Source organism: Pristiophorus japonicus, chromosome 9 (genome assembly GCF_044704955.1).
Source record: "Pristiophorus japonicus isolate sPriJap1 chromosome 9, sPriJap1.hap1, whole genome shotgun sequence".
In the NCBI taxonomy this organism is placed as follows: Eukaryota; Metazoa; Chordata; class Chondrichthyes; family Pristiophoridae; genus Pristiophorus; species Pristiophorus japonicus.
The window spans coordinates 229,027,355-229,040,088 of record NC_091985.1 but is presented as its reverse complement, the minus strand read 5'-3'; the positions used below and the strand labels follow the sequence as shown (position 1 = coordinate 229,040,088).

General features: G+C 49.8%; 1 protein-coding gene across 1 annotated transcript in view; it reads left to right on the top strand.

Moving 5' to 3' along the window:
* Positions 1–12,734, top strand: part of ftsj3 (FtsJ RNA 2'-O-methyltransferase 3) — a 150,262-nt gene that overhangs the window by 110,130 nt on the left and 27,398 nt on the right. Inside the window, exons 14-16 of the mRNA XM_070890930.1 lie at positions 1,688–1,817; positions 4,788–4,881; positions 9,479–9,617. Coding sequence (XP_070747031.1) covers positions 1,688–1,817; positions 4,788–4,881; positions 9,479–9,617 — 363 coding nt within the window. The remainder of the gene's footprint in view (positions 1–1,687; positions 1,818–4,787; positions 4,882–9,478; positions 9,618–12,734) is intronic.

Below are 12,734 nucleotides of genomic sequence, written 5' to 3'. Positions count from 1 at the left end.
CAGGGCAGCTGAAAGCACGGCCAACGATGGTGGAGCGATGGAAAACTGGGGATGCTCAAGAGGCCAGAATTGGAGAACGTAAGAACACAAGAAATAGGAGCAGGAGTAGGCCATTGGACCCCTCGAGCCTGCTCCGCCATTTAATAAGATCACGGCTGATCTTCTACTTCAACTCCACTTCCCTGCACTGTCCCTATAGCTCTTGATTCCCTTAATACTCAAAAATCTATCGATCTCTGCCTTGAATATACTCAACGACTGAGCCTCCACAGCTCGCTGGGGCAGAGAATTCCAAAGATTCACCACCCTCTGAGTGAAGAAGTTTCTCCTCATCTCAGGCCTAAATAGCCGACCTCTTATTCTGAGACTGTGACCCCTGGTTCTAGACTCCCCAGCCAGAGGAAACATCCTCCCAGCATCTACCCTGTCAAGCCCTGTAAGAATGTTGTATGTTTCAGTGAGATCACCTCTCATTCTTCTAAACTCTAGTAAATATAGGCCTAGTCTACTCAATCTCTCATAGGCCAATCCCCCCATCCCAGGAATCAGTCGGTGAACCTTCGTTGCGCTCACTCTATGGCAAGTATATCCTTCCTTAGGTAAGGAGACCAAAACTGTACACAATACTCTCGGTGTGATCTCACCAGGGCCCGATATAATTGCAGTAAGACATCTTTACTCTTATACTCTAATCCTCTTGTACTAAAGGCCAACATGCAACTTGCTTTCTTAATAGCTTGCTGTACCTGCATGTTAACTTTCAGCGATTCGTGTACAAGGACACCCAGGTCCCTCTGACACCAACATTTACCAATCTCTCACCATTTAAAAAATACTCTGCTTTCCTATTGTTCCTACCAAAGTGGATAATTTCACATTTCCCCACATTATATTCCATTTGCCATGTTCTTACCCACTCACTTAGCCTGTCTATATCCCCTTGAAGCCACTTTGCATCCTCCTCACAACTTACATTCCCACCTAGCTTTGTATCATCAGCAAACTTGGATATATTACATTTGGTCCCCTCATCCCAATCATTGATATAGATTGTGAATAGCTGGGGCCCCAAGCACCGATCCTTGCGGCACCCACTAGGTACAGCCTACCAACCTGAAAATGACCCGTTTATTCCTACTCTCTGTTTTCTGTCCGTCACCCAATCCTCAATCCGTGCCAGTATATTACCCCCAATCCCATGAGCCCGAATTTTGTTCAATAACCTCTTGGGTGGCACCTTATCGAATGCCTTCAGAAACTCCAAATACACCCCATCCACTGGTTCCCCCTTATCTATTCTACCAGTTACAACCTCAAAGAACTTGCATAGATCTCGGAGGGTTGTAGAGCTGAAGGAGGTTGCAGAGATAGGGAGGGGCAAGGCCTGAGAGGGATTTGAAGACGAGGATGAGTGTGAAATAGTACATTTTGGTCGGGGGAATACTGCCACGTACCGCTTAGAAAATACGTGTCCAAAAGGGATAGAGAAGAAGAGGGATCCGGGGGTATAGGCTTGAGGGGGCTGAATGGGCCTACTGCTGTTCCCATGGTAACAGTCTCGAAGGGGGTTCCTGGCATGACCATCTCTGTGTGACAACCCGGGGCCCGGGCGGGTGTCTAGGGGGGGGGCTTCCTCCCGAGTGAGTGGCCAGGCCGCCTCACTGACCAGAACTGCTGGCTCTTGCAGGTCCAAGGTGCCCAACAAGGCAGAGGGGCAAGGAGCCCAGCCCGAGGAAGAGGAGGACAATCCGCTACTGGTGGAGCTGGAGGACAAGGACGTACGTCAGGAGCGGCAGGCCGACCTGTGGTTCGGGAAGGTAAGCTGGTCGCCAACACCAGTGGCAACCCCTGGTCCTGGACTTCCCAACCAGCGGGAATAGTGTCTCTCTCTCTCTCTCTCTCTCTCTCTCTACTCTATCTGGACCACAGAGTGGACTCAGAGTGGTTTATTTGGGAATTCGGGGAAGAGGAGGATGAGTTGCAGCTTTTTGGCCACACTATTTGTGTTTCAGGTAGATATTTAATTTCGTTTAATTTCTGAGGAAGGACATTCTTGCGATCGAGGGAGTGCAGCGAAGGTTCACCAGACTGATTCCCGGGATGGCAGGACTGACATATGAGGGGAGACTGGATCGACTGGGCCTTTATACACTGGAGTTTAGAAGAATGAGAGGGGATCTCATAGAAACATATAAGATTCTAACGGGACTGGACAGGTTAGATGCGGGAAGAATGTTCCCGATGTTGGGGAAGTCCAGAACCAGGGGACACAGTCTTAGGATAAGGGGTAGGCCATTTAGGACTGAGATGAGGAGAAACTTCTTCACTCAGAGAGTTGTTAACCTGTGGAATTCCCGACCGCAGAGAGTTGTTGAGGCCAGTTCATTGGATATATTCAAGAGGGAGTTAGATATGGCCCTTACGACTAAAGGGGATCAAGGGGTATGGAGAGAAAGCAGGAAAGGGGTACTGAGGTGAATGATCAGCCATGATCATGTTGAATGGTGGTGCAGGCTCAAGGGGCCGAATGGCCTACTCCTGCATCTATATTCTATGTTTCTATGAAAGCATAAGAACATCAGAAATAGGAGCAGGAGTCGGCCATTTGGCCCCTCGAGCCTGCTCCGCCATTCAATGAGATCATGGCTGATCTGGTCTTGGCCTCAACTCCACTTCCCCGCCCGTTCCCCATAACCCTTTCCTCCTCATCGCTTAAGTATCTGTCTATCTCCACCTTAAATATATTCAATGACCAGCCTCCACAGCTCTCTGGGGCAGAGAATTCCACAGATTTACAACCCGCAGAGAAGAAATTCCTCCTCATCTCCGTCTTAAATGGACTATGGCCCCTAGTTCTAGATTCCCCAACGGGAATCATATCCCAGGGCTCCTCCTTCCCTCCCCGAGAGAATCGTACAGCACAGAAGGAGGCCATTTTGAAGACACTTGATGGTGGAGTATAAGGAACAGACTTTATTGCTAGAGGGCATAGTCAATGGGCCTGACTGTATACAGAAAGAGCAGCTTCAAGATCTGGGTTCCTTTACACACCATATTGTGCCCAAGAAAGAAAGACTTGCATTTATATAGCGCCTTTCACGACCACCGGACATCCCAAAACACTTTACAGCCAATGAAGTACTTTTGGGGTGCAGTCACTGTTGTAATGTGGGAAACGCGGCAGCCAATTTGCAAGCTCCTACAAACAGCAATGTGATAATGACCCAGATAATCTGTTTTTTTGTTCTGTTGATTGAGGGATAAATATTGGGCCCCAGGACACCGGGGATAACTACCCTGCTCTTCTTCAAAATAGTGCCATGGGATCTTTTACGTCCACCCGAGAGAGCAGACGGGGCCTCGGTTTAACGTCTCATCCGAAAGACGGCACCTCCGACAGTGCAGCGCTCCCTCAGCACTGCACTGGGAGTGTCAGCCTAGATTTTTGTGCACAAGTCCCTGGAGTGGGAATTGAACCCACAACCTTCTGACTCAGAGGCAAGTGTGCTGCCCACTGAGACACAGCTGAGGCCATTTCGAAGATGGAGTATAAGGAACAGACTTTATTCCTGTACAGCACAGATATTCGGCCTGACTGTATACAGAGAGAGCTGCTTTACGACATGTTGAAAACCAGATTCCTATATGCACCATATTTTGATTACATCAAAGGTACATGTCACAGATAAGACTTCCTAATGTATCTGCTCCCGAATCCTTTGAACACGGAACATTCATGTAAACCGTTGTAGATATTAACTCTAAAGCCGTTGCTCTGTCTGTGTTTGTGTCTCTGTCTGTCTGTGTGTGTGTCTCTGTGTCTGTCTGTGTGTGTGTCTCTGTGTCTGTCTGTGTGTGTGTCTCTGTGTCTGTCTGTGTGTGTGTGTGTCTGTGTCTGTGTCTGTGTGTGTGTCTCTGTCTGTGTGTGTCTCTGTCTGTGTGTGTCTCTGTCTGTGTGTGTCTCTGTCTGTGTGTGTCTCTGTCTGTGTGTGTCTCTGTCTGTCTGTGTGTGTGTCTCTGTGTGTGTGTCTCTGTGTGTGTGTCTCTGTGTGTGTGTCTCTGTCTGTGTGTGTATGTCTCTGTCTGTGTGTGTGTGTCTGTGTGTGTGTGTCTCTGTCTGTCTGTGTGTGTCTCTGTCTGTGTGTGTCTCTGTGTGTGTGTGTGTGTCTCTGTCTGTCTGTGTGTCTCTGTCTGTGTGTGTATGTCTCTGTCTGTCTGTGTGTGTGTGTCTGTGTGTGTGTGTCTCTGTCTGTCTGTGTGTGTCTCTGTCTGTGTGTGTCTCTGTGTGTGTGTGTGTGTCTCTGTCTGTCTGTGTGTCTCTGTCTGTGTCTCTGTCTGTGTGTGTCTCTGTCTGTGTGTGTGTGTGTCTGTATGTGTGTGTGTCTGTCTGTATCGCTGTCTGTATCGCTGTTTGTCTCTGTCTGTGTGTGTGTCTCTGTCTGTCTGTGTGTGTGTGTCTCTGTCTGTGTGTGTCTCTGTCTGTGTGTGTCTCTGTGTGTGTGTGTGTGTCTGTATGTGTGTGTGTCTGTCTGTATCGCTGTCTGTCTCTGTCTGTGTGTCTTGTCTGCCTTTCTGTCTGTGTGTCTGTATGTGCGTGTGCATCCCTGTGCGCGCCTTTGTGTCTGTCTGTGTCCGTACCTGTCTGTGTCTCTGTGCGTATGCGCACCTTTGTGTCTGTCTCTGTGTGTGTGTCTGCATGTGTCTGTCACAGCGTCTGCTCCTGTGCGACCGACCTCAGTGGGGTGTCGGACCCTTGCAATACAGTAACTGTTGCCTCCCGTTTGCAGGACATCTTCGCCGGCCTTGACGTGGACGCCGACGAGGCGCTGGAGATTAAACAGACAAAGAAGCTTTACACCCAGCAAGGCGGGGTCATCGCAGGTAACCCTCGACTGCAGGCTGGCACATTCCACGTACTCGTGGGCTTCACCCTCTGCGGCTTCGAGTCAAACCCAGCCCCAGACACTGGGTGAAGGGTCACCTCTCTGTCTGGGGGCAGTGGGGTCAGACTCTGACCTTTCACCCTCTGGGACCTTGGGTCCTCTGGTTGCTAAACGCTGCTTGGGCCCCAGCTTGTGGTAAAGTGACCAATTCTGGGCACTGCGCTTTACAACAACAACAGCTTGTATTTATATAGCGCCTTTAACGTGGTGAAACGTCCCTAGGCGTTTCACAGGAGTATGATGAGATAAAAAATTTGACACCGAGCCACATAAGGAGAAATTAGGGCAGGTGACCAAAAACTTGGTCCAAGAGCTAGGTTTTAAGGAGCATCTTGAAGGAGGAAAGAGAGGCGGAGAGGTTTAGGGAGGGAGTTTCAGAGCTCGGGGCCCCAGGCAACAGAAAGCCTGGACACCGATGGTGAAGCGATTATAATCAGGGATGGTCAAAAGGGCAGAATTAGAGGAGTGCAGATATGTCAGGGGAAGTTGTGGGGCTGGAGGAGATTACAGAGATAGGGAGGGGCGAGGGCCATGGAGGGATTTGTAAACAAGGATGGAGAATTTTGAAATCGAGGCGTTGCTTAACCAGGAGCCAATGTGGGTCTGCGAGCACAGGGGGTGATGGGACTTAGTGCGAGTTAGGACACGGGGGCAGTGAGCACAGGGGTGATGGGTGAGCGGGACTTAGTGCGGGTTAGGACACGGGGCAGTGAGCACAGGGGGTGATGGGTGAGCGGGACTTGGTGCGAGTTAGGACACGGGGCAGTGAGCACAGGGGGTGATGGGTGAGCGGGACTTGGTGCGAGTTAGGACACGGGGCAGCGAGCACAGGGGGTGATGGGTGAGCGGGACTTGGTGCGAGTTAGGACACGGGGGCAGTGAGCACAGGGGGTGATGGGTGAGCGGGACTTGGTGCGAGTTAGGACACGGGGCAGTGAGCACAGGGGGTGATGGATGAGCGGGACTTGGTGCGAGTTAGGACACGGGGTCAGTGAGCACAGGGGGTGATGGGTGAGTGGGACTCGGTGCGAGTTAGGACACGGGGTCAGTGAGCACAGGGGGTGATGGGTGAGCGGGACTTGGTGCGAGTTAGGACACGGGGTCAGTGAGCACAGGGGGTGATGGGTGAGTGGGACTTGGTGCGAGTTAGGACACGGGGGCAGTGAGCACAGGGGGTGATGGGTGAGTGGGACTCGGTGCGAGTTAGGACACGGGGTCAGTGAGCACAGGGGGTGATGGGTGAGCGGGACTTGGTGCGAGTTAGGACACGGGGCAGTGAGCACAGGGGGTGATGGGTGAGTGGGACTTGGTGCGAGTTAGGACACGGGGCAGCCGGGTTTTGGATCACTTCTAGTTTACGTCGGGTAGAATGTGGGAGGCCAGCCAGGAGTGTGTTGGAATGGTCAAGTCCAGAGGTAACAAAGGCACGGATGAGGGCTTCAGCAGCGGATGAGCTGAGGGGCAGGGGCGGAGACTGTTTTCGGTTGATGTCTCCAAGGGGCAACATGTGGATCAGAAATAGGAGGGGGCCAAAGATAGATCCTTGGGGGACACCAGAGGTAACGATACGAGGAGGAAAATGACAAAGACCTTGGAGAGGTGGAAAGAGGAGATTGACCAGGATGATCCCAGGGATGAGAAACTTCAGTTACACGGAGAGACTGGAGAAGCTGGGGCTGTTCTCCTTCGAGCAGAGAAGGTCAAGGGGAGTTTATTTTTATTCGTTCACGGGATGTGGGCGTCACTGGCAAGGCCGGCATTTATTGCCCGTCCCTAATTACCCCTTGAGAAGGTGGTGAACTGCCTTCATGAACCACTGCAGTCCCGTGTGGTGAAGGTGCTCCCACAGTGCTGACTTTGGCACAGTGGTTTGGTGCAACTGAGGGACTTGTTTGGCCATTGCTATGGGTCTGGAGTCACATAGAAACATAGAAAATAGGTGCAGGAGTAGGCCATTCGGCCCTTTCAGCCTGCACCACCATTCAACAAGATCATGGCTGAACATGCAACTTCAGTACCCCATTCCTGCTTTCTCGCCATACCCCTTGATTCCCCTAGTAGTAAGGACTACATCTAACTCCTTTTTGAATATATTTAGTGAATTGGCCTCAACCACTTTCTGTGGTAGAGAATTCCACAGGTTCACCACTCTCTGGGTGAAGAAGTTTCTCCTCATCTCGGTCCTAAATGGCTTACCCCTTATCCTTAGACTATGACCCCTGGTTCTGGACTTCCCCAACATTGGGAACATTCTTCCTGCATCGAACCTGTCTAAACCCGTCAGAATTTTAAATGTTTCTATGAGATCCCCTCTCATTCTTCTGAACTCCAGTGAATACAAGCCCAGTTGATCCAGTCTTTCTTGATAGGTCAGTCCCGCCATCCCGGGAATCAGTCTGGTGAGCCTTCGCTGCACTCCCTCAATAGCAAGAATGTCCTTCCTCAAGTTAGGAGACCAAAACTGTACACAATACTCCAGGTGTGGCCTCACCAAGGCCCTGTACAACTGTAGTAATACCTCCCTGCCCCTGTACTCAAATCCCCTCGCTATGATTGCCAACATGTCATTTGCTTTCTTAACCGCCTGCTGTACCTGCATGCCAACCTTCAATGACTGATGTACCATGACACCCAGGTCTTGTTGCACCTCCCCTTTTCCTAATCTGTCACCATTCAGATAATAGTCTGTCTCTCTGTTTTTACCACCAAAGTGGATAACCTCACATTTATCCACATTATACTTCATCTGCCACGCATTTGCCCACTCACCTAACCTATCCAAGTCACTCTGCAGCCTCAAAGCATCCCCCTCGCAGCTCACACTGCCACCCAACTCAGTGTCATCCGCAAATTTGGAGATACTACATTTAATCCCCTCGTCTAAATCATTAATGTACAATGTAAACAGTTGGGGCTCCAGCACAGAACCTTGCGGTACCCCACTAGTCACTGCCTGCCATTCTGAAAAGTACCCATTTACTCCTACTCTTTGCTTCCTGTCTGCCAACCAGTTCTCAATATAGGCCCAGACCGCATAAGGACTGAAGGTTTCCTTCTCTAAAGGACACGAGTGAACCAAATGGGTTTTTGCGACAATCCGGTAGTTTTATGGTCACCATTGCTAGCTTTTTTCCCCTTAAATTCCAGATTGCTTTTTAACTGAATCCAATTTGAACTTGCGTCTCAGGATTATTAGTCCAGGCCTCTTGAGTAATTGTCTAGCCACGTAACCACTTTGCCACCATTTCCGTATAGCGCTGTTAGAAATCATGAAAGGTTTTGATAGAGTAGATATGGAGAAATTGTTTCCAGTGGCTGAAGGGTCAGTAACCAGAGGACACAGATTTAAGGTGATTGACAGTGTGTACCACACCGGGTGTGGGATCAGGCCAACTCAGCACTAGGCCGGGGATGGAGCCTATATTTTCCTGCTGTGTGTGTGTGTGTGTGTGTGTGTGTGGCTCAGTACCACATCGGGTGTGAGATCAGGCTAACTCAGCACTAGGCCGGGGATGGAGCCTGTATCTTCCTGCTGTGTGTGTGTGTGTGTGGCTCAGTACCACATCGGGTGTGAGATCAGGCCAACTCAGCACTAGGCCGGGGATGGAGCCTATATTTTCCTGCTGTGTGTGTGTGTGTGTGTGTGTGTGTGTGTGTGGCTCAGTACCACATCGGGTGTGAGATCAGGCTAACTCAGCACTAGGCCGGGGATGGAGCCTGTATCTTCCTGCTGTGTGTGTGTGTGTGTGGGGCTCAGTACCACATCGGGTGTGAGATCAGGCTAACTCAGCACTAGGCCGGGGATGGAGCCTATATTTTCCTGCTGTGTGTGTGTGTGTGTGTGTGTGTGTGGGGCTCAGTACCACATCGGGTGTGAGATCAGGCTAACTCAGCACTAGGCCGGGGATGGAGCCTATATTTTCCTGCTGTGTGTGTATGTGTGTGTGTGTGTGGGGCTCAGTACCACATCGGGTGTGAGATCAGGCTAACTCAGCACTAGGCCGGGGATGGAGCCTATATTTTCCTGCTGTGTGTGTGTGGGGCTCAGTACCACATCGGGTGTGAGATCAGGCCAACTCAGCACTAGGCCGGGGATGGAGCCTATATTTTCCTGCTGTGTGTGTGTGTGTGGCTCAGTACCACATCGGGTCTGAGATCAGGCTAACTCAGCACTAGGCCGGGGATGGAGCCTGTATTTTCCTGCTGTGTGTGTGTGTGGCTCAGTACCACATTGGGTGTGAGATCAGGCTAACTCAGCACTAGGTCGGGGATGGAGCCTATATTTTCCTGCTTGTGTGTGTGTGTGGGTGTGTATGTGTGTGTGTGGGGCTCAATACCACATCGGGTGTGAGATCAGGCTAACTCAGCACTAGGCCGGGGATGGAGCCTATATTTTCCTGCTGTGTGTGTGTGTGTGTGTGTGTGTGTGAGAGCATCAGTACCACACTCGTCTGCACGAGCAGAGCTACTCCGGCAATTCTTCAACCTAATGCTTGAACTGTAACCTCACAATGCTCTCTGCCATCAATTTGTAGATGAGGAAGAGAGGACAAACGGACAGGAGAAGGTGACTCTACTTGCAGGGGAGGATAAGTCGGCGGAACGGAAGCAAGGGACAGATGAAGTACTGAACGACCAAGAGGATTCAGATGAGGACAGTTCTAGTGATGAAAGGTACACTGTGCTCTACACTGTATCTAACCCGTGCTGTACCTGCCCTGGGAGCGCTCGATGCTGACACTGGGTATAAAGTGGGGGACACACTGTCAGGGTAATGTAGAGGGAGCCCTACACTGTATCTAACCCGTGCTGTACCTGCCCTGGGAGCACTCGATGCTGACACTGGGTATAAAGTGGGGGACACACTGTCAGGGTAATGTAGAGGGAGCCCTACACTGTATCTAACCCGTGCTGTACCTGCCCTGGGAGCACTCGATGCTGACACTGGGTATAAAGTGGGAGACACACTGTCAGGGTAATGTAGAGGGAGCCCTACACTGTATCTAACCCGTGCTGTACCTGCCCTGGGAGCACTCGATGCTGACACTGGGTATAAAGTGGGGACACACTGTCAGGGTAATGTAGAGGGAGCCCTACACTGTATCTAACCTGTGCTGTATCTGCCCTGGGAGCACTCGATGCTGACACTGGGTATAAAGTGGGGGACACACTGTCAGGGTAATGTAGAGAGGGCCCTACACTGTATCTAACCCGTGCTGTACCTGCCCTGGGAGCGCTCGATGCTGACACTGGGTATAAAGGCAAAAAACAAAAAGGGCCACACTACATCATAATTCTAAAAGGACAAAGGGTGTTAAAAAAACAAGCCTGAAGGCTTTGTGTCTTAATGCAAGGAGTATCCGTAATAAGGTGGATGAATTAACTGTGCAAATAGATGTTAACAAATATGATGTGATTGGGATTGCGGAGACGTGGCTCCAGGTTGATCAGGGCTGGGAACTCAACATCCAGGGGTATTCAACATTCAGGAAGGATAGAATAAAAGAAAAAGGAGGTGGGGTAGCATTGCTGGTTAAAGAGGAGATGAATGCAATAGTTAGGAAGGACATTAGCTTGGTTGATGTGGAATCTATATGGGTAGAGCTGCAGAACACCAAAGGGCAAAAAACGTTAGTGGGAGTTGTGTACAGACCTCCAAACAGTAGTAGTGATGTTGGGGAGGGCATCAAACAGGAAATCAGGGGTGCATGCAATAAAGGTGCAGCAGTTATCATGGATGACTTTAATATGCACATAGATTGGGCTAACCAAACTGGAAGCAATACGGTGGAGGAAGATTTCCTGGAGTGCACAAGGGATGGTTTTCCAGACCAATATGTCGAGGAACCAACCAGGGGGGAGGCCATCCTAGACTGGGTGTTGTGTAATGAGAGAGGATTAATTAGCAGTCTCGTTGTGCGAGGCCCCTTGGGGAAGAGTGACCATAATATGGTGGAATTCTGCATTAGGATGGAGAATGAAACAGTTAATTCAGAGACCATGGTCCAGAACTTAAAGAAGGGTAACTTTGAAGGTATGAGGCATGAATTGGCTTTTATAGATTGGCGAATGATACTTAAGGGGTTGACAGTGGATGGGCAATGGCAGACATTTAGAGACCGCATGGATGAACTACAACAATTGTACATCCCTTTCTGGCGTAAAAATAAAAAAGGGAAGGTGGCTCAACCGTGGCTATCAAGGGAAATCAGGGATAGTATTAAAGCCAAGGAAGTGGCATACAAATTGGCCAGAAATAGCAGCGAACCCGGGGACTGGGAGAAATTTAGAACTCAGCAGAGGAGGACAAAGGGTTTGATTAGGGCAGGGAAAATAGAGTACGAGAGGAACCTTGCAGGGAACATTAAGACGGACTGCAAAAGCTTCGATAGATATGTAAAGAGAAAAAGGTTAGTAAAGACAAACGTAGGTCCCCTGCAGTCAGAATCAGGGGCAGTCATAACGGGGAACAAAGAAATGGCAGACCAATTGAACAAGTACTTTGGTTCGGTATTCACTAAGGAGGACACAAACAACCTTCCGGATATAAAAGGGGTCAGAGGGTCTAGTAAGAAGGAGGAACTGAGGGAAATCCTTATTAGTTGGGGAAATTGATGGGATTGAAGGCCGATAAATCCCCAGGGCCTGATGGACTGCATTCACTTGAGGAGGTGGCCTTGGAAATAGTGGATGCATTGACAGTCATTTTCCAACATTTCATAGACTCTGGATCAGTTCCTATGGAGTGGAGGGTAGCCAATGTAACCCCACTTTTTAAAAAAGGAGGTAGAGAGAAAACAGGGAATTACAGACCGGTCAGCCTGACCTCAGTGGTGGGTAAAATGATGGAATCGGTTATTAAGGATGTCATAGCAGCGCATTTGGAAAGAGGTGACATGATAGGTCCAAGTCAGCATGGATTTGTGAAAGGGAAATCATGCTTGACAAATCTTCTGGAATTTTTTGAGGATGTTTCCAGTAGAGTGGACAAGGGAGAACCAGTTGATGTGGTATATTTGGACTTTCAGAAGGCTTTCGACAAGGTCCCACACAAGAGATTAATGTGCAAAGTTAAAGCACATGAGGTTGGGGGTAGTGTGCTGACAGGGATTGAGAACTGGTTGTCAGACAGGAAGCAAAGAGTAGGAGTAAATGGGGACTTTTCAGAATGGCAGGCAGTGACTAGTGGGGTACCGCAAGGTTCTGTGCTGGGGCCCCAGCTGCTTACACTGTACATTAATGATTTAGACGAGGGGATTAAATGTAGTATCTCCAAATTTGCGGATAACACTAAGTTGGGTGGCAGTGTGAGCTGCGAGGAGGATGCTATGAGGCTGCAGGGCGACTTGGATAGGTTAGGTGAGTGGGCAAATGCGTGGCAGATGGAGTCTAATGCGGATAAATGTGAGGTTATCCACTTTGGTGGTAAAAACAGAGAGACAGACTATTATCTGAATGGTGACAGATTAGGAAAAGGGGAGGTGCAACGAGACCTGGGTGTCATGGTACATCAGTCATTGAAGGTTGGCATGCAGGTATAGCAGGCGGTTAAGAAAGCAAATGGCATGTTGGCCTTCATAGCGAGGGGATTTGAGTACAGGGGCAGAGAGGTGTTGCTACAGTTGTACAGGGCCTTGGTGAGGCCACACCTGGAGTATTGTGTACAGTTTTGGTCTCCTAACCTGAGAAGGACATTCTTGCTATTGAGGGAGTGCAGCGAAGGTTCACCAGACTGATTCCCGGGATGGTGGGACTGACATATCAAGAAAGACTGGATCCACTGGGCTTGTA